This window comes from Rana temporaria, chromosome 11 (genome assembly GCF_905171775.1).
Source record: "Rana temporaria chromosome 11, aRanTem1.1, whole genome shotgun sequence".
Lineage (NCBI taxonomy): Eukaryota > Metazoa > Chordata > Amphibia > Anura > Ranidae > Rana > Rana temporaria.
Window position 1 is genome coordinate 6,161,780 of NC_053499.1, and position 21,878 is coordinate 6,183,657.

Below are 21,878 nucleotides of genomic sequence, written 5' to 3' on the forward strand. Positions count from 1 at the left end.
GGCTTATTTTCAGGGTAGGTCTTACCATGTAAAGTGCCGTCTTCTCTCCACCTCTTCCTCCCTGCCTGTCAGGAATCCCCAGTGTGAAGGGAGTTAAAATGCTTGTAAAATCCTATAATTCACTCTATTATAGTAGTATATAATGTAGTGTGTGTTTCTGCAATATAATCGTGCCAAATACCTTCATTATAGCGCCTCTGTGACCGGCCGGAGCTCTCTTCCCCGCAATTATATTACAGAAACACACACATTGTACATTATATACTACTGTAATAGAGGGGATTATAGGATTTAACAAGCATTTTCAAACTAGGGCTTATTTTTGGGGTAGGGCTTATATTGCAGCCCTCCTGGAAAATAATGCTAGGTCTTATTTTCGGGGAAACACGGTAGTAATTGATCATATGGGACACCTTGAGGCCAAAGACACCAAAAAAAAAACAGGGTTGGTTGGCTCCTTGACTGCACAGGCCAAATGTGAGAGCAGAAAACCTTGGGCAGGGCCATGTTAAAGATCTTCCCAAATCCAATACAGCCCAAGTAAACGGTTCCCTCAAAAAGAAAGGTTGTCCAGATACCCACTTTAGGGATGTCCTTAACCACTTAAAGGACCGCCTCCTGCACATATACGTCGGCAGAATGGCACGGCTGGGCACAGGCATGTCGCCTTTAAGACCCCAGCCATGGGTCGCCGGCGCGTGCACGTGACCCGGTCCGAGGCTCCGTGACGGCGGCCACGGGACCCGCGGACATGATCGCCGCCGGTGTCCCACGATCGGTCACAGGAGCTGAAGAACGGGGAGAGGTGAGTGTAAACACACCTTTCCCATTCTTCACAGTGGCGAGGTTATTGATCGTCTGTTCCCTGATATAGGGAAAGACGATCAATGACGTCACACGTCCAGCCCCGCCCCCCCCTACAGTTAACACATATGGTCACATTTAACCCCTACAGCCCCCTAGTGGTTAACTCCTACACTGCAATTGTCTTTCACAGTAATCGGTGCATTTTTATAGCACTTTTCGCTGTGAAAATGACAGTGGTCCCAAAAATGTGTCAAAATTATCTGATGTTTCCGCCATAATGTCAGTCACGAGGGGGGGGGGGGGGGGGGGGGGGGGGGGGGGGGGGGGGGGGGGGGGGTGGGGGGGGTGGGGGGGGAAATCGCTGATCGCCGCCATTAGTAGTAAAAAAAAAAAAAAAAATTTTATAAAATTGCCATAAAACTATCCCCTATTTTGTAAACGCTATAAATTTTGCGCAAACCAATGGTTAAACACTTATTGCGATATTTTTTTTACCAAAAATAGGTAGAAGAATACGTATCGGCCTAAACTGAGGAAAATAATATCTTTTTTGGGGATATTTATTATAGTAAAAAATATTTAAAAAATTGTTGCTCTATTTTTATTTATAGCGCAAAAAATAAAACTGTAGAGGTGATCAAATACCACCAAAAGAAAGCTTTATTTGTGGGGAAAAAGGACACCAATTTTGTTTGGGAGCCACGTCGCACGACCGCACAATTGTCTATTTAAGCGACGCAGTGCCGAATCGCAAAAAGGGGCCTGGTCCTTAACCTGCACATTGGTCCGGGTCTTAAAGCGGAGTTCCAACCACAATTAGCATTTTTCAAATGTATGTCCTTTCATCCTGCGTTTTTATAATATAAATCCGGTCACTTACTATTTTACAATCCGCCGCCGATCCGCATAGATATTAAAAAAAGTTTATAAAACTATATCTACACCGTTGTCATTTTGCTTGTGGGCATTGTGAAGCCTACAAGCACTTACTTCCTGGAAGTCTTGGATGGAGAGTGATAATTGGACAGCGCACTGCATCCTGGAAAATGATGACGCACACTTCCCAGGAGCATTAGAGGGAGAGGATGTCAGAATCCTAGGTGGTTTCAAAGGCAGATTTCATGGGACCGCATAGCAACAGGCATTTCCAGATGAGTAAAAAAAAGTTTCTTTTTTTTTTTAGTCGTAAGCTAGAGTTTAAAGCAAAATTGTTTTTTTGATGGAACCTCCACTTTAAGTGGTTAAAAGTGAAGTAGAGTGAGAACGGGTGCTAGTGTCTTGGTGGACCTCCTGAGGTGTGGGGTGGACAGGCCAAAGAGAGGAACAGCAAACTGTTAAATGTTGAGGGTCCACAGCAAAACCGAGGTAGCATAGATGCCCTGGGAGAAGTGGAGACATATGGGAGGAGGTAAAGCTTGGTGTCCACAGAGGCCAAAAGTTATTGAATTTTAAACCTGGAGAAACTTGTTGAGAACTTGTATGGGTTCCACTTTGGGATGGTGAACAGGTATGGAACCTTTCCTTTTCAGGGACAAGGATTTCATGACCTCTTGAGAGAAGAGCTGTGCTAGAGCAGCGTAAAGTCGCCCCCCCCCCCCCCAGTCTTTGTTGGCATTTTGGCATATTTGACAACCTTAAAGCGCATTGAGGTAGACGGAAATTCCAGTTTGTAGCCCAAAAATGTTCTAGAACCAGAGCCGGAAATGAAGGCCAACAGGCTTCGTTCAGTTTAAAAATTGTGATGTAAAAAAGGGGGGGGGGGGACTTCGCGACGTAAAGTTGTTTTTTGGAGCATGTTCATTCATTTAAGATTGTTAATTTTACGGAAAAAAATAAAAAATCTATGTAGCCCCCATACTGAAAGACTTGAAGACCCCTGTCCTATAAACACTAGCAACAAACTAAGGCAGGGGAAAGGGAATAGCCGCTCCAGGTGGGAACCCAGATGAATATCCTCCATTGCAGACAACTCAGGTGCAGGCAATGCACTTAGCAAAGCAGGAACAAAGATTGTCTCTGGACAGCCGCACTCTGAACAAATTGTAGCCTTTTGTTAAAAAAAGAAAACCTGACTGCCGACGCGTTTCGCACTGAAATTAGTGCTTAGTCATAGCTTAGCACTAGTTTCAGTGCGAAACACGTCAGCAGTCAGGTTTTATGTTATGTTGCTGTGACTTGTAGTGCTGTCCTTTATTCTTTTTAATAAAGGCTACAACTTGTTCAGAGTGCGGCTGTCCATAAACAATTTTTGTCCCTGCTTTAACAAACTAAGGCAGGCTGGGAGTGGGAGGGGTTACACTGGGCTGTCCCTACTGCTTTGGTTTACCAGGGTCCAATCTCTTGACAGCAGCAAAACCCAAATGTACCCGAATAATCATTTTGGGTCCTGTAATGTACAGTTAAATGTAACCAAAGGCAATTTATTTTTTAAGTTTTAGATAGAACAGAGGTTTTGTTTTTTTTTTACATTGTTTGCGCCCCCATTAAGGAGATTCACCCCATTTGTCCTTTGCGATTATGAAAAGTTAATACAGAAGAAAATTCCAAATTTTTGATTGACATCAGAATTAGGAAGAGAGGGGGAAATCTTCCAATGGGGACACTAGTTCTGGTGACTTCCTCTCACTTCCTGTTTTGTCTATGGATCAGGAAATGTAGGGAAATCTTCCCAATGGGACACAGATGGCAACAATAAAAACCCACTGATTGGGGGGGGGGGGGGGGGATAACCCTACCTCACTCTATCAAAATATTTTTTTTATATTCTATCATTTTTCCTTTTTTTTTTTTTTTTTGATAGGAGTAAGGGAGGGTTATAACCCCCATTTTTGCCACCTGTGTCCCCATTAGGGAGATTTATTATCACAATCACTAATGATTTTTTATTTTTAATAAAAAAAAATTGCAATATAAAGATATATATTGCAATTTTTTTTATTAAAAAAAAAAAAATTATTACAGACAGAAGAACAGGAAGTGAGGATTTCTCAGAAGAAATAAGGACATTTAAAAAAAAAATTATCTTTACAACCCCTTTAAAGCGGGGATTCACCCGAAAATCAAATTTTTAACATTAGATTGAGGCTAATTGTGGGAAGCACAATCGGGTGTTTTTTTTTTTTTAAATCAATGCAGTACTTACCGTTTTAGAGATAGATGTTCTCCGCCGCTTCCGGGTATGGGCTGCGGGACTGGGCGTTCCTATTTGATTGACAGCCTTCCGACCGTCGCATACAGCGCGTCACGAGTTGCCGAACGTCGGTGCGCAGGCGCTGTATAGAGCCGCACCGACGTTCGGCTTCTTTCGGCAACTGGTGACGCGATGTATGCGACCGTCGGAAGCCTGTCAATCAAATAGGAACGCCGAGTCCCGAAGACCATCCATCTCTAAAACGGTAAGTACTGCATTGATTTTAGTAAAAACACCCGATTCTGCTTCCCGTAATTAGCCTCAATCTAATGTTAAAAAAAAATTTGGGTAAACCCCTGCTTTAAGAAAAGTTTTTTTCTTTCCCCATTTTTTTTTTTTTTTATTCCCCAAAACTTAAGCCCCTTTCACGGTGAGGAGTTTTTCAGGTGGTTTAGCACTAAAAATAGCGCCTAAAAAAAAAAAAAAAAAAAAAAACTCCTGCACTGTAGTCTCAATGTGAAAGCCCGATGGCTTTCGCACTGAGGCGATACGCTGGCGGGACCGCTCCAAAAGTCCTGCCAGCAGCATCTTTGGAGCGGTGTGTTTACCGCTCTTCCTATTGAAAGCAATGGTAAACTGCGGTAATTCCGCCGGCACAGCGCCTCTGCAGAGGCGCATTGCGGGCGGTATTGACCCTTTTTCGGCCGTTAGTGGGGGTCAATACCGCCGCAATTCCGACGATATAGCGCCGCCCCCAGTGTGAAAGGGGCCTTGGTGCTGTCAAGGTTTTACCTTCTGGTTCCGTCAATAGAAAAGGATTTACAGAAGCTACAGCCAGTTATAGAACAATTAAACAATTTATTTAAAAAATATTAAACTATTACACTGTACCATGTATATAATATATATATATATATTTATAGAATAAAGGATTCTTACAATAAAACATCTTTTATACAATAATATAAGAAATATCAGAGTGGGGAGCTCTGCTGTGTAAACACATCATACGTCTGAAATGACATTTGCTGACAGCGGTGCAGATCTGCACAATGATTTAGAGAAAAAAAAGCAGCAATTTCAAAATATACATAAAATGCACGCTATACACCACTAGCTGGATGACTGGAGTCTAACACGTCGGAAAGTGAGTGATCCGATATAACACATGACAGTTCAGCCGGACAAGCCGTGTTGATTTGGTCTCCTCTGCACCGGGAGGGCAGCTGCTTGTTGCCACCCCTGAGAGGAGGTCTTGCAGGCCCGTGTGGCACTCAAGTCTTTTTATTTTTTAGCTCCCATAATGCACTTTGATGCTGCAGATGATGAGCGGCTAAAAAGCTTAGTCCGAATTCACAACGGCCAGGGTAAGTCGCTGAAATCCACCGGGCCTCCGAGTCCTGCGTCTGCTTCCAGGAGACTCATGATTACCGCCATGGCCGCCTCGTCGTTGCTCGGGCTGCTCGATCCGTGGTCAGGTTCTATCATGTCCATCCCCATCTGGGAGTTCTCGCCTACAACCAAGACAAGTTGTATTACGGTGTGCGACTGTGCGTGCCGCTAAACAGTCACAATCGTGTCTAGGGAATATCTGTCACAAGCCCTAAGAAGTGTGTCTGAAGGACTACACGACCGTGCATGCTCATGTGCCAAGTACTAATGTTGTGACATGATCACGTCAACAGCTTTGTTGCGATTGCATAGCGATCACATGATCACCAGAATCTCTCTCTCTCTCCCTCCCCCACCTCGAGTATCAGAATCCGCAGATCCCAGTACTTGGAAAGGTCTGGTGATCATGTGATTGTTATGCAATCACGTCAACAAAGCCGTTATGAATGAATTCATTCATAACCGCTGTGTTTCCTGTGTTGTGATTGGCCCACAGCTATCACATGGTACCTGGCCAATCACAGCACCCTGTGATTAGGCTGTAGCCAATCATGAATGTAACCCATTTAAAAACTGCTGTTACAATGAAGATCATTGTAACAGCAAACAAAGTTACTACTACCAGCTTTAGACCCTTTCTTTCATGATGCAGATTAATAAAGTAAAATTCCTCCCTAAACTTTTGCGCTAAATGGGGCCTCAAATGCGATCCCTGACATCCAAAAGGACCGCAGATAATGTTCAATATATGCAATTCTCAAGAGGATGGTCAGAGACTGCAGAGCTAATAGAGGAAATGAGGGTCAGAGAGTGAGGACAGGATACATGGTTGGTGGGGAGAGGCTGCAGAAGACAATACGAAGCTGGGAAGATGTTACCTGAGGCTGGTAGAGATCAATGTTCCCACTACACTGGCAGAGGTCTCAAACTGGTGGCCCTCCAGCTGTTGCAAAAAAACTACAAGTCCCATGAGGCATTGCAAGGCTGAAAGTTACAAGTATGACTCCCACAGGCAGAGGCATGATGGGACTTTTAGTTCTGCAACAGCTGGAGGGCCACTGATTTGAGACCCCCTTACTGGACTGCCGAGGTCTGAGGGCCGCACATCCTATACCAAAAGGGCCACAGCTTGGGCACAGTGGGGGGTCTAAAGTAAAACTTGTTGCCCTTCGGATTCTGTGATTTGGGGGGGAATTAGGTTGACACTTTGGGGGAGATTTACTAAAACTGGAGAGTGCAGAATCGGCTCTTCATAGAAACCAATCAGCTTCCAGGTTTTATTGTCCAAGCATATTTGAACACGCTGAAGTTAAAAGCCGATTGGATGCCATGAACAGCTACACCAGATTCTGTGCTCTCCGGTTTTTGTAATTCCTTTGGTCGGAGAATACAATTTCCATAGGGTGGTGGATCCGTCAGACTCCTTACCCATCATCGAGGAACTGTCTGAATACGGGAAGCCAGAATTGTCCTGCAGCTGCCCGGGTCCTAATCCGGAGCTCGGTAGATCCAGGGGGCCACCATTTAAAATCTATGAGAAAAAACACAACAGGAAAATAAAGATCAGAAATCCATTTTATAGAGCAAGTCGTTGGAAGGAGCGCAAAGCAGCCAACTGAACATAAAGATATCAATGAAGTATAATGAATATGGAAGCCCAAGTGATTCGGGAAACTTTTCCACAAGGAACTCTGACCTCCTGCCGATCCCCAAGGCTGGAAGTGCTTGGCAAGGACTGACTTTCTAGGCTTAGCCCCACCTCCTCCTCCTCCCCCCCCATCAGATCAGCCCTTTCTGGTCCCCATGCCAGCAGCCACTCGCCAGCTCCGCTCCCCCTTTCCCCCCCCAGCAACCACTCGCCAGGTCCGCTCCCCTTACCCCAGTAGCGATTCTCAGCCTCCCCTCCAAGTAGTGATTCAGCAGCTCTGCTCTCCCTACTCAGCAGTTACACTTCTCTGCTTCACCCCTCAGCAGCTCAGCTCCCCTCTCCCAGCTTAAAGCGGTAGTTCCCCCTTAAAAACAACTTTTTCTTATTACACTGCCCCCCCACATTCCATCACGATTAAGGCACATATTTTTTTTTTCCTGCTGTACATACCTTACTACAGCATATTCACCCGTGCATCCGGGTTGCGAGTCCCGCGGGAGTGGGCGTTCCTCACATGCTGTTGATTGACGTTTTGCCCAAAAACGAGCTCTCCCCCCGTCGCGTAAGCCGCGTCACGGTTGGCGAAAGGAGCCGAACGGCGAGTCGGCGCTATACTGCGCATCGCCGTTCGGCTCCTTTCGGCAATCGTGACGCGGCTTATGCGACGGGGGGAGAGCTCGTTTTTGGGCAAAACGTCAATCAACAGCATGTGAGGAACGCCCACTCCCGCGGGACTCGCAACCCGGATGCACGGGTGAATATGCTGTACTAAGGTATTTACAGCAGGAAAAAAATAATAAGAGCCTTAATCGTGATGGAATGTGGGGGGGCAGTGGAATAAAAAAAAAAGTTGTTTTTAAGGGGGAACCACCGCTTTAAGCAAGCTATAGACTATATGCAATTTCCTTTATTTCAACCTGACTCTGCTCAGTGTTGATAGAAAAATCCCTCCCTATTATGACAGCCGGAGGTTTCTCCGCTGTCATAATACATAGATCACCGCTGGCGGGTACAACCTCCGGCAGTGATCACATGAAAAACAAAAGGCTGGTTGTACTACAGTCTAGACTGACTTCATTACAACCAGCCTACCCATAGATGGATTGAGAATTGTGCCAATTCCTGCTGAACAGTCCTAATTTCGATACGCCAATGGTTAGGTCCCAACAGATCAGCTCCCCTCCCAGCAGTGACTCAGCAGTTCTGCTCCTCCTACCAGTAGTGACTCAGCAGGTAAGCTCCCCCTCCCATGGGGTAAATCAGCAGCTGAACTTCCCCTCAACAGTTGAGCTCCAGCAGCTCACCTCACCCTACACTGGCCCCACTCTCAGCAATGAATCCGCTCATTCTACCCCTACCCCCCAAAGTTAATTGGCAACCTGACAGCCCTCATCTACAGCAGGGTTCATCAAACTACGGCCCTCCAGTTGTTCAGGAACTACAATTCCCATCATGCCTAGTCATGTGTGTGAATGTCAGAGTTTTACAATGTCTCATGGGATGTGTGGCTCCTGCAACAGCTGGAGGGCCGTAGTTGGAGGATCTCTGATCTACAGGAGGGCGGGGCATCTTTGATTGCCTTTTGGGGCAGCATAGTGCCTCCTAACATTTCCCCATGTAAATCCTCCCAGGGTCCTGAAGGACATTGGTAATCAGTTGAGGCATTTATCTGTGGTAAACCATTAATTGGGGGACAGAGGCTGCTTCCCCCCCCCCCCCACAGACACACACACTAATGAATGACCATTCTTACAGTGAAAGGAACTTACCTTTTTGCCCCCGGGGGAGGAGACATCAGGAGGGGGAGTGCTGGTGATGTTCAGGGGACTCGATCCGCAGCTCGACGGGGAGGACCCTCTTATTCTGTACAAGATAAAAATGGAGAATGTTCAACCAACACAAACTGTACCAAGGGGGGGGGAGGGTCTCGGCCTTTAGAACGTGCACAATGTGGTACAATATTAGAGCAGAAGGAGATTCAAACAAGCTGACTAACACAAATTTCGACAACATTTCCTCATGAACTGGGTCTCCTCTCCCTGACCAATGTATCTGTGACCCCCCCCCCCCCCCAGAGCCTGTGCACCCCCCAACTGATGGTTTTATGTCGGATTCACCACCTGAGACCACACCGATTCTTACCGAGATTACTCACCATGTCAGGGGTTGGATTTATATAGTTGCAGTACTACTTTAAATACAGCAGAGGGCAGAAATCTATGGATCAAACTTGGATATTCCAGTAAAACTATTCACACCTCAGTGTCGCCAGTTTTCTGTTTTGTTTAATAAAAGCTTTGTGGTGCTTTTTATTTTTTAGTGCATCCGTTTCACCATTTGTTACTAATATATATATATATATATATATATATATATATTTATTGTTTGTAAGGGGATTAGAGGTTAATTTATTATTTATATATTTTTCAGGTAGGGTTAGGGGGTTGCAGTTAGAAGGGGGAGGGGTTATGGGGGGTCAATATTTTTTTTTGTATGCATTATATTTTTTATTTCTTTTTTTATTTAATTGTTGCATTTGAGCAGGAAAACAAAATCCAACACATACAGTACAAGGGTAGCTGTGAGTATCGGAGCTTTGTGTAACGCCAAGAAGAAGCCCCATACAGGGCCAACCTTAATGCAAGGGCACTACCCAGGGTACATGGGGGGGGGCCCCATAATAATCTTGCATTACATCATACTTGCCAACTGACCCGGATTTGCTGGGAGTCCTGGGACAGTCATACTTTTTACTAAACTGCCCCGATATGGTCGTGTCCCGGAACCTATAATGTGCCCTCCTGACCCCCCTCTATACTGTGCCCTCCTGACCCCCCTCTATACCGTGCCCTCCTGACCCCCCTCTATACCGTGCCCTCCTGACCCCCCTCTATACCGTGCCCTCCTGACCCCCCTCTATACCGTGCCCTCCTGACCCCCCTCTATACCGTGCCCTCCTGACCCCCCTCTATACCGTGCCCTCCTGACCCCCCTCTATACCGTGCCCTCCTGACCCCCCTCTATACCGTGCCCTCCTGACCCCCCTCTATACCGTGCCCTCCTGACCCCCCTCTATACCGTGCCCTCCTGACCCCCCTCTATACCGTGCCCTCCTGACCCCCCTCTATACTGTGCCCTCCTGGCCCCTCTATACTGTGCCCTGCTGATCCCAGTGTTGTGCCCTCCTGACCCCCTCTATACTGTGCCCTCCTGATCCCAGTGTTGTGCCCTCCTGACCCCCTCTATACTGTGCCCTCCTGACCCCCTCTATACTGTGCCCTTTGTGTTGACTAGTCTTTGATCTATGGAATGTTTTCCTTTTGTAAAATCGATTTTTTTTATTGTCGTAATAAATACAACTATTTATACTTTATTTTATGAAAGTAGGTGTGTAAATTGGGGCATTACTTTGCCCAGGGGCCCATGATGCTATTAAGGCGGCCCTGGCCCCATAGCATGGACAGGGGGAGGGGTTGTATATATGTGCATTACTTTATAATGTTCATTCTGCCAGATGAAAACTATTGTAGACTTTTCACTTTGCATTGTGGCGGCAGCGTGTCTCTAAGTGGGTAGAAAATGCAGAACATCGTGACAAAGGACTATTGTTGTAAATTGTCATCACATCATAAATTCTGCCGCCATGAGTCACGCCAACAGAAAATAATAGATTTTACTTGTGACTGGGGTAATAGGTGGGGGGAGGGGAGCTCTCATTCAGGTCTATGTATAGATTTACTATGGGATGAATCAGATTCTGCAATGAGCCCCCCCCCCTCCAACCACCACCACTTACCTGTGAATCTCTAAGGCTTCCTCGGCAATCATCCTGCCTATCTTCCCGGCCCCGGCTCGCGTCCCTCCAGGGAGGCCAGGGACTGCCGGATGGGTCCTCTTTGTGCCACCTGCAATAATAAAGAATAAAAGAGAACCTGTCACCCACTCAGAATGGCAGTCTATTGGTTCAGCTGGTTGCAGTGACTTTTCTCCTAGTGAACTGACCAGCACAGGGGGTGCTCAACTTAGTAAATGTAATTGGCCCCAATCACAGGCCCCCGGGATAGTCAAAGGGCCCCAAGAAGTGTACTTGATTATGTAGATTATGTAGTTTTTCTTCCTCTTTCAGTTGACATGGGAATCTATTTTTTTTCTTTTCTTTCCATCAACAGCGATAGTGAAACAAAAAGGCCCCTTCTGCTGTGTGTGGATCATATACTATTAACGTTACTAACAGACATAGAGAAATCAGATGATCACGTTTCTATATAATGGAGAAATAAAATTACTAATACCTTCTCCTGATTGTAAGACGTTGTCCATACTGGGAGGAGACGCAGACAAGTGAGGGAAGGAAGGATCTCCACTGTCTAGAGTGTTCGTCCTGCGGGGGGGGGGGGGGGGGGGATAAAATAAAAAACAGGACAAAAAGTAAATCAAAAGATGTAGAGAATACCGGAGTTCACAGCAGCAACAATACCACTCTCCTGTTTTGGAAGTAACCCAGGGTTCAGGGGGTTAATAGAACTAACCCAGGGTTCAGGGGGTTAATAGAAATAACCCAGGGTTCAGGGGGTTAATAGAAATAACCCAGGGTTCAGGGGGTCAATAGAAAGCAACCCAGGGTTCAGGGGGTCAATAGAAAGCAACCCAGGGGGTCAATAGAAAGCAACCCAGGGGGGTCAATAGAAAGCAACCCAGGGGGGTCAATAGAAAGCAACACAGGGGGGTCAATAGAAAGCAACACAGGGGGGTCAATAGAAAGCAACACAGGGGGGTCAATAGAAAGCAACCCAGGGGGGTCAATAGAAAGCAACCCAGGGGGTCAATAGAAAGCAACCCAGGGGTCAGGGGGTCACCAGCAACACCAAGTTCAGAGGGTCACTTGTAAGTAACACAGAATTTAGGGGTCATTGGAAGGAACACTGAGTGGTCAGTAACAACACAGAATTCAGAGGTCAGGAGTATGTAATAAGAAATGCAGGGGTCAGGAGTAATGATTCACATACACTAGCCCAAAAAAATGCTGTAATTTGGACCGTTCATTTTTTTCGTATAGTTACGGGCACGAATAGAAAATCAGTTGTGATGGTTTCCAAAGATTTTTTGGCTTAAAAACAAGGAAAAGTTTAAAAAACTTCTGAATAACAGTTGATAAAGGGTTGGTGTGTTTCACGCCCTTTTAGAAAATTGAACTGTTGGTACTGCGCATATTTGACCCAGAAGCAAAAAAATTAAGTTGGAAACTGATTCATTTATGTCCATTGAACAAAATTACCATCATGTAATGACCAAATTTTGAACGATTTTTCAACTAGCGTATGGTTAGCATAAGTAACACACATCTCCCTTCGTATATTGAAAGTGCCGATTGGCAAAACCCGGTGGTCATGCAGGTAAAAGCAGCCTCAGCCTAGCTCTGTCCAAGCCACGCCCCCAACGTGTTTTGCCTCTGGGCTTAGGCATGATTTCCAGGACCAAGGCCTGGGTGAAACATGTTTGAGGGGGGCGTGGCCTGGATAGAGCTAGGCTGAGGCTGCTTTTACCTGCATGACCAATCGGGTCTTTCTGGAGTGCGGCGATCGGGACTTTCCTCTTTCCTCTTCTTTCAATATACATAGAGCCGGGACAAGCTCTTACCGCAAGCCAGCACCCACAGTGTGAGTCCACTGTACTGGGATACAGAGACCTTAACAGCAATCCCACACTTTTAAATTCTGGTTCTCCCTCCCCCAAAATAAAAAAAATACCCCCCCTCTTCCATCACAAACATCTACCCCTCTGTAAAATTCCCTCCCCCGACCTCAGATGCAGGAGCTCAGGGCAGAGTGAGGGAAGTCCTCCTCCATGGCTGCATCACATGTCAGAGTTTAGGAGACACATAGGACTTCCCTCAGCTCTGCATGTAAACCCAAGAGACCTGTATCATGTGCCGCTTGGGCTCACTGAAGGGGGTGCCATTCCTATACATCCACCACTGGGAGTGCTGGGAGGGAGGGAGTCTGTCCTGGCGCCTAAGATATCCCACTATGGAGGAAGATGTCCCTGTGACCGCACATACATCGCATCCCATGGTATGGTGGCAAGTGGCAACCTCATCTCAGGCCAAGCCACTCCCCCCAACGTGTTGGGGGCGTGGCCCGGGCAGAGTCCAGGATGAGGTTGCCACCATATCTTGGGATGCTATGGATGGGCGGTCACAGGGACATCCTCCTCCATCCTCCGTTCTGCCTGCCACCCTGATCTGAGGTCTGAAAGGCGGCATGGTGGGGGGTCAGGAGCTGGCACAGACACCGCTGCAGGCAGATCATGAGAAAGCTCAAAATTGGTCTCGGTCCAAAACTTACGAAACGACAGTATTGGTGGAGACGATATATTCTACTTCTTTGGTCCACGGGTTCATGAAACTGAACCAGCGACTTTTCAGGGTGATGAAGGAACCATCTTTGATTTTAAACTTGTAACAGTTTGTGGTGATTTTTTCTCTGGTTTGTAACACTGGAAGAGACGAAATAAATACAGAATTAAAAAAAAAAAAAAAAAAAAAAAACACATTTATCATTAAGTTTCCAATACTGTAGCCATCAGATCTCACTGGAAAGAAGACAAAATTTACCGCCAATGCCGAGCGAAACGTACCTTGTCTATGGCACTCGGCGAGGTTCCCAATGTCGTCTTGGTGGAAATACTCGTAACTCGACGTCCCTAATAATTCCTGCGGTAAGTACCCTAAAATGGCGGTTGCCCTGGTTAAAAAAAAAAAAAAGTTTTTTTATTAAAGAAAAATATATTTAAAGTGAACCTGTCAGTTATTTTTTTAACATACATATACTGCCAGTGATGAATGCATCAGTTGGATCAGCTTCAATCAGCAGACAGCATGAGCTCGGTACTTGTAGTCACCACTAGGGGGCATGTGACAGGGTGACAAAGCAGGAGCATAAGTTGTCACCCTATTAAAAGGAAGTGCCTGAGCATGGCAGGATCAAAAAACATTGAACTTAAAACATTGAAACTATATAGTGAAGCTTCTATGAGATTTCAAGAACTCGCTTTAAATTCAAAGAAATGATAAGGTCCACTTAAAAGCGGTTTTGAAAGCAGAAACATTTTTAGCTTAATGCATTCCCTGCATGAAGGTAAAACACGTTCCAGCAGAAGTTGTCCCCTCCCTCTCCCTTAAACGAAACACAAGTACCCCTTTAGCCTATCCCAATCCAGAGCTGTGCCAGTCCGCAGTGACGCTGCTCTCCGTCTCTCTCCTCACAGGACAGAGGCAGCTGTGGGAGTCATTGGCTCCTGCTGCTGTCAATCAAATCCTGTGGGGGGGCGGGGCAAAGCATGATGTGTGACTATAGATGCACATAGCCTGGCTCGGGAGCGAGTCCACTGGTGCTCCCCCATAGGAAGCAGCTTCCTATGGTGGGTCACTGAAAAGGAGGAGGAGCCTGGGGGGGGGGGGAAGGAGGAGGAACTTGTGTCTGGGGAACCCAAGAAAAAAGGAGGAGGAGCCTGGGGGGAACCCAAGGAAAAGAAAAAAGGGAACCCCCCCCCCAAAAAAAGGAGGAGCCTGGGGGAACCCCCCCCTCAAAAAAAGGAGGAGCCTGGGGAACCCCCCCCCTAAAAAAAAAGGAGGAGCCTGGGGAACCCAAGAAAAAAAAAGGAGGAGCCTGGGGGAACCCAAGAAAAAAAAAGGAGGAGCCTGGGGGAACCCAAGAAATAAAGGAGGAGCCTGGGGGAACCCAAGAAATAAAGGAGGAGCCTGGGGGAACCCAAGAAATAAAGGAGGAGCCTGGGGGAACCCAAGAAATAAAGGAGGAGCCTGGGGGAACCCAAGAAATAAAGGAGGAGCCTGGGGGAACCCAAGAAATAAAGGAGGAGCCTGGGGGAACCCAAGAAATAAAGGAGGAGCCTGGGGGACCCAAGAAGGAGGTGGTTCAGGGCCATATCCAACAATACAATACCAATAATTCAAATTGAAAAAAAGCTGAGCCATTACAAATGCTTAAAAATGTTTCCATGTTGATTTTTAATGGAGACCACAGATAAGCATCTTACCTTTGATCTACAAACACAAACTTCCCGTCTATGGCGTGCCGCGAGACGTATTCTGTGGATTTGACCCTGATCTCCCCGTTGGCGGGCTGCGGTACTATGTGCGGGTGTAATCGACCAATGGCGACAAGGCAGCTAAGGTTACATCCCTCGCTATCCGGCTCGTTATCTTCGTCCAGCCCCATCTTCGTAGGCGGCCAGCTCTTCAGATATCCAGTGCTGTGTATAGTGCAAAAACTTTTCCTGTCCCCTGCAAAAGACACAAATCCGGTGATCAGCATCGGAAATCCCATTTCTTTCGCTATAGTCCGGCTCGCAGGGGACTTGACAAACCTTTCTTTTTCGAACAATTGGAGGGGAAATCTTTTTCTTCTACTTTGACAGAAGGTCGATTGCATTTCATCCTGCAGAAAAACGATCGCCGGGCCCCGGAACACAGCCGCGATGGTCCTGGGGTGATGTCCGTCTTGACGGGAAGCCCCGCTGTGAAGAAATCGGTCACAAGATATAAAAATACATTCTTGGGAATGTGTTAGTACATTTTTTAGACTAGTACCTATTAGATAAGCCTATAATAAGATCTACCTGTAGGTACAGTGAATATCTCCTAAATTTCTGGATATCTTTACACAGCATGCAGCCGGTGACGTCACCAGCACATGCGCTCTGAAGGAACGGCATGCCGTGTTGTTCATTCAGAGCTGTGTGCCATGCCCATGACTCCCACGCGAATGCGGGTCTCTGTCAGTCAGGCGGCCGGAGCACGCGAACCTGGAAGGAAGACCGGGTGAAGATGGGAGCATGCGAACCTGGAAGGAAGACCGGGTGAAGATGGGAGCATGCGAACCTGGAAGGAAGACCGGGTGAAGATGGGAGCATGCGAACCTGGAAGGAAGACCAGGTGAAGATGAGAGCATGCGAACCTGGAAGAAAGACCAGGTGAAGATGGGATGGGAGCACGCAAACCCGGAAAGAAGACCGGGTTAAGACGGAAGCCCTGTCAGCGGTGACAGTGCGCCTCTGGAGGGCTTCGGTCTAAGGCAAGTATTTCATAATTTGCTAGTTATAAAAGTTCACCTTTTCAGGTAAAAAACAAACACCACCATACACCCACCCTATTCCTTGGTCCTCGCTGTACTTGCCTCCACAGGCCATGAGCTCTCAGCGCCCAGGTGGCCGATGTAGCCTTCTGGGCATTTGAAAATGTCAGCTCACTCTTTTTGCAGGGTTTCCGGGATGGATCAGAGCGATTCTAATTGGTCATCAGCACAGAGGATCACCCCAATCCATTCTGGAAGCCCTGCAGAGAGAGAGGGGAGTGGACTTCAAATCTCAAGGCTGCTACACAGTGGAATAGGGGGTGTGTGTGTAGGGGGGGATGGGCAGCCGGTGCGATTGACCTGGGCGCAACATTTAGAGGGGCGCAGACAGGACCAGCTCCACCAAAATGCAGGAGGAGAGCGGGCGCAGCACGGAGGATTTCGTTTACCTGCTATCACTGAGAGAGCAAGGAGAACGTATCCCAAGTTCACAAGAGGGCGGAGCGGTGGGCAGATCCCAAGTGTGTGCAGGCAGTGAGCGCTGCGCTGTATGGTTGGGGATGGGGGTCCGGGCAGGGGTGCCAGCAGAGGAGGAGATCGGGGTGGAGAAAGCTCCCCGCTGGTTGCTGCAGCTGCTGACGCCACCGGAACTCCTGCTGGAGATATTCTCCTGACTGTGCAGGACACAGCTAACCCTCCTGTCCCTGGTGCTGCAGGACCGGTGAGATGTAAGGGGAATGGGTGTGTTGGGGGGGTAACAGGGGGGTGTGATCAGTCCACAGGTTGGGGGTGCAAATGACTTGCCTTGCCCCAAGCACTGACAACCCACATTACGCCACTACACCAGCATGGGCCCTGACAGCCCATCACCCATGAAGGCAAGTACAGTGGGGACCGGGGGGGGGGGGGGGGGTCGGGGGTTGGAGGTTCTACAGTGCTAGTTCAACTTTTCTGAAAAAAGGCGAGTTAACCCTATAAAAACAAACTTTAACAGATCCTAATCTGAACCAGAAGGGGGCGCTGCAGGAAGGATATGAAGTTCCCCTGTGAACACACAGAGCAGGACCCCAAACCACAACGTACTTTTTGCATCGATGAGCCTCTCCCGGGGGGCCGTATCCGAGGACGACAGCTGCTCCTTCACTTTGGCAATATCTTTTGGATGGAGATAGTCGAACAAGCTTTGCCCGATAAGATCGTTCTGTAATAGAAAGCGGGGACATTATGGTCACCGGGACTTTCCCAGGACTCCGGAATCACTCAGGAGATAATGAATGGGAAGCCATGGAAGGTCAGCAAGTTTAATCTCTCAATATATTCCATTAGAAGTCATTACAGAGAATAAAAGTCTATGAGTGCGGACATTACAGAGTGATGTCATAGTCCTTCACAAAGCTTCTGCTGCATCCCCAAAAGACGATTTAGAGAGACCGTCCCTCACTTTTTATCCTGCAGATGGTGTCACCAGACAGGAAATGAGGGAAAATCTGCACCAGGGAGACCGACAATGGTTCTAGCAGGGTCGACGCCGCTCCCCCCGGCCCCCTTTCATTGCCGCCTCCCCTATCCATGCGTCTGGCCCCTTTCAGGACACTGGACCATGGATTCCAATGCGGGGGGCTTTTATATATATATATATATATATATATATATATATATATATATATATATATCACTGATTAGAGCCAGAAGAGGCTCTAATAGGCTTCAATATAGGGTGGGCTCGGGGAGCAGAGAGTGCACTCCGATCCCTCCCAGGTGTTACAACACTGACACCTGGGAGGGATTGGAGCACACTCTCTGCTCCCAGAGCCAACCCCATATTGAAGCCTATTAGAGCCTCTGGCTTATACAAAAAAAAAAAAAAAAAAAAAAAAAAAAAAAAGCCCCCCCCTATATCAGTTGTAACACTGGTCACCCGATTGGCCAAAAAGACAGGAAGGAGGAGCCGCCGTGATGCAGAGGACACAGTAGCCGCTGCCCGAAAGCTGCCCATAGGAGCCCGCAACCCTGCCGCTGCCCATAGGAGCCCACCGACCTGCACCCGATTGGGGGGAGTAAGTGCCGTGGTGGTGGTGTATCCCCCACCAAAAAAAAAAAAAACAACACACCAGCCGCCAATGGGCTCTAGCCTTCCATTACAACGCTTATTCCTGTCTGTTACTTCTAGAGAGTTCCCCGTCTGGTCAACCTTGGTCACCAGGACAGGAAGTGGGGGGTAAATTTATCCAACAGAGCCCAGGAGATGGCAGTAAAAACCCAACAGTGGCTTTAACCCGTCAGCCAAGAGTAGGAAGAAAAGCTTTGACTAAAAATACATTTTGGAATGGAACTCAACTCAAAAAGTTCAATCTGCCATGTTAAAAGAATATATAGAAATAAATAAAAAAAAAAAGTATATTTATAAAATATAACAATAAAATAATTGACTAATAAATTTGAGTTTATTAATAATCCAATAAGCAGTTCCCTGAAAAAAGAACCATTTGTCCCAAATGGGTCCTGAAATATAACCGTGTACTTCCAGGTATGCGAGTGTGCCGTATATCTGCTGTATGGGATCACCTAAGGCACTTGTGCGTCTCACCACTAGTCCCAACAGATGCTCTGACATGAGGAAGTAAAGCCCTGCCTCTACCAAGATGTCCGTCTCCACAGACAAGGCATGGCAAGTCTGTTACGGGAAGAGATACAGGCAATACTGGCAACTGGTCCTTTGCCCTCTGCTTGTCTTTTTTTGGGCAGAGCTTCCATAGTATAAGTATTTTCCATTATATGAAGAGTGGGGATAGGTTGGGGGGGAGTGGGGATAGGTTGGGGGGGGGGGGGGGGGGAGAGTGGGGATAGGTTGGGGGGATGCGAGGGGTGATCCTTCTACAAGAGGCTGAGATCTGCAGGGCAGAAGCTGGATCTCCACCTCCTAGGGCACTTCACAACCATTCTTCTGGGTCATGATATTACCTCCCATTTAAAGCTGAAGTCCAGGTATGGATCTTTTTGCAGAGTTACATTGTTTCAGCTTGGACCAAAGTAAAGTTTATACAGTACCTTGAAAAAGTATTCATACACCTTGACAATTTCCACATCTTGTCATGTTACAACCTAGAATGTAAATGTATCTTATTGGGATTTTGTGTGAGAGATCAACACAAAGTGTCACATAATTGTGAAGTGGAAGGAAAACGACAAAATGTTTAACATTTGTTTTACAAATAAAATATGTGAAAAGTGTGTGTGTGTGTGTGTGTGTGTGGGGGGGGGGGTACATTTGTATGGCGCCCCCCGGAGTCAATACTTTGTAGAGCCCCCTTTCTCTACAAGTCTTTTTGGGGGGGTCTCTATCAGCTTTGCACATCTAGAGAGGGACATTTCTCCTCCATTCTTCTTCTCTGTAAAATATCTCAAGCTCTGTCAGATTGGATGGAGAGCGTCTGTGATCAGCAATTTTCAAGTCTTGTCCACAGATTCTCAATGGCATTTAGGTCTGGACTGTGACTGGGCCATTCTAACACATGAATAGGCTTTGATCTAAAACATTCCATTGTAGCTCTGGCTGTACTTTAGGGTTGTTGTCTTGCTGGAAGGTGAACCTCCACCCCGGTCTCAAGTATTTTGCAGACTTTCAGGGTTTCTTCCAAGATTGTCCTTTGTCTCCATCCATCTTCCCATCAACTCTGACCAGCTTCCCTGTCCCTGCTGAAGTAAAGTATCCTCACAAAATTATGCTGCCACCGCCATGTTTCACAGTGGGGATGGTGTGTTCAGGGTGATGTGCAGTGTTAGTTTTCCGTCACACACAGTGTTTTGCTTTTAGGCCAAAAAGTTCATATTTGGTGTCATGTGACCAGAGCACCTTCTTCCACATGTTTGCTGTGTCCCCTCCCCCACATGGCTTCTCACAAACTGCAAACAGGACTTCTTATGTCTTTCTTTCTCCAATGTCTTTCTTCTTGTCACTCTTCCAAAAAGGGCAGATTTGTGGAGAGACCACTAATAGTTGTCCTGTCGACAGATTCTCCCCCCTGAGATGTGGATCTCTGCAGCTCCTCCAGAGTTACCATGGGCCTCTTGGCTGCTCCTCTGATGAATGTTCTCCTTGCCCGGCCCGGTCAGTTTAGGTGGACGGCCGTGTCTTGGTAGGTTTGCAGTTGTGCCATACTTTTTCCATTTTCCGATGATGGATTGAACAGAAGCTCCGTGAGATCTTCAAAGCTTGGGAGATTTTTTATTATAACCTAACCCTGCTTTATACTTCTCCACAACTTTATCCCTGACCTGTCTGGTGTGTTCCTTGGCCTTCACGATGCGGTTTGTTCACTAAGGTTCTCTAACAAACCTCTGAGAGCTTCACAGAACAGCTGTATTTATACTGAGATTACATTACACACAGGTGACACACATTTACTAATTAGGTGACTTCTAAAGGCAATTGGTTCCAGTAGATTATAGTTGGGGGTATCGGAGTAAAGAGGGGCGAATACAAATGCGCCCCACACACACACACTTTGTAAAAAAACATTTATCATTTTCCTTCCACATCACAATTATGTGACACTTTGTGTTGGTCTATCACATAAAATCCCAATAAAAATACATTTACGTTTTTGTTTGTAACATGAGAAAATGTGGAACATTTCAAGGGGTATGAATACTTTTTCAAGGCACGTTATTCCGTACCTAGAAGATCCCCGTGGGCGCAGACAGACAGACAGACAGACAATCACTATGGTTGCCACCGCTATTTACAGGGATACTCTCTGCCTTCCTGATCCTGTGCCGAGTGGCTGCCCTGCTGCATAGTAACCATAGGGGAGGTCGCCCAATCACAGGCGCCACGCAGGGAAGGCCTCACATTTTCCTAATGTGAGGGGTTCTGTAAATTGGACGTGATGACATCACCCCCACCTCGCCATCTCATCCAATCAGAGAATGCGTTGCATTAACTAGGATGATGCCTTAATGGCGCCCGTGGTATGTGACACGATGCAGCAGGGCAGCCGCTCGCCATGGGATCTGGATTCTCCACTTCCACAAGACCGGCCAGGTATGGAATATTATTATACAGGATTTATGTAGCGCTGACAATTTACGCAGCACTGTAGATCATGAGGGCAGACAGTACAGTGACAGTACAGATTAATACAAATAGGAATCATACTTATGCCAAGCTGCAAAAAAATATAAAAAAAAATGTAAAAAAGTTCCATACCTGCAATTTAGCTTTAAGATCTCCTTTTATATATTTTAGAGCCGCTTTCCTCCTTCCCTCTCATCAACCTGCCAATAACATTTTTATATAAAATCTGATTACACGTCTCATTTTGGAGCAAAGTGATGTCATCACTGGGTCGCTGTGCTTCTCTACGCAACGCCGACAGATCATAGCTGGTGGGAGGGGCCAGAAGGGCGCTGTACATGTCTTTCTGCATCAGCACTCCTCTCCAGAGCCCTCAGACCTGACGCAAGCAGCGGGCTGGCTCTTGGGAGAAGCTATACAAATATAATAAATAGCCTTAATGGTTGGAAGTCTATCTGGAGGAGTGGGGATTCCTAGGAAGACGGAATTTGCATGCAGACAGCCTAGGCCAGTGATGGGGAATCTTGGCACCTCAGATGTTTTGGAACTACATTTCCCATGATGCTCAGGCACTCTGCAGTGTAGCTGAGCATCATGGGAAATGTAGTACCAAATTGGTAGCTCCTCCCCCTAACAGTTAGAATCACTCCCTAGGACAGTGAACGGCGAACCTTGGCACCTCAGATGTTTTGGAACTACATTTCCCATGATGCTCCACTACACTGCAGAGTG

General features: G+C 46.9%; 1 protein-coding gene across 2 annotated transcripts in view; it reads right to left on the reverse strand.

The window, feature by feature from the left end:
- ARNTL (aryl hydrocarbon receptor nuclear translocator like) overlaps nt 1–21,878 on the reverse strand; it is a 48,327-nt gene that overhangs the window by 1,356 nt on the left and 25,093 nt on the right. Inside the window, exons 10-19 of one of the 2 annotated variants that reach the window (XM_040327932.1) lie at nt 17,153–17,270; nt 15,363–15,512; nt 15,033–15,279; nt 13,614–13,720; nt 13,322–13,472; nt 11,270–11,358; nt 10,774–10,882; nt 8,747–8,840; nt 6,758–6,860; nt 4,841–5,451 (exon numbers count right to left, since the gene is read on the reverse strand). In XM_040327932.1, coding sequence (XP_040183866.1) covers nt 5,291–5,451; nt 6,758–6,860; nt 8,747–8,840; nt 10,774–10,882; nt 11,270–11,358; nt 13,322–13,472; nt 13,614–13,720; nt 15,033–15,279; nt 15,363–15,512; nt 17,153–17,270 — 1,329 coding nt within the window. In that variant the 3' untranslated portion in view covers nt 4,841–5,290. Of the gene's footprint in view, nt 1–4,840; nt 5,452–6,757; nt 6,861–8,746; nt 8,841–10,773; nt 10,883–11,269; nt 11,359–13,321; nt 13,473–13,613; nt 13,721–15,032; nt 15,280–15,362; nt 15,513–17,152; nt 17,271–21,878 lie in introns of those variants that run through there. The other variant, XM_040327933.1, reaches the window with a different exon arrangement.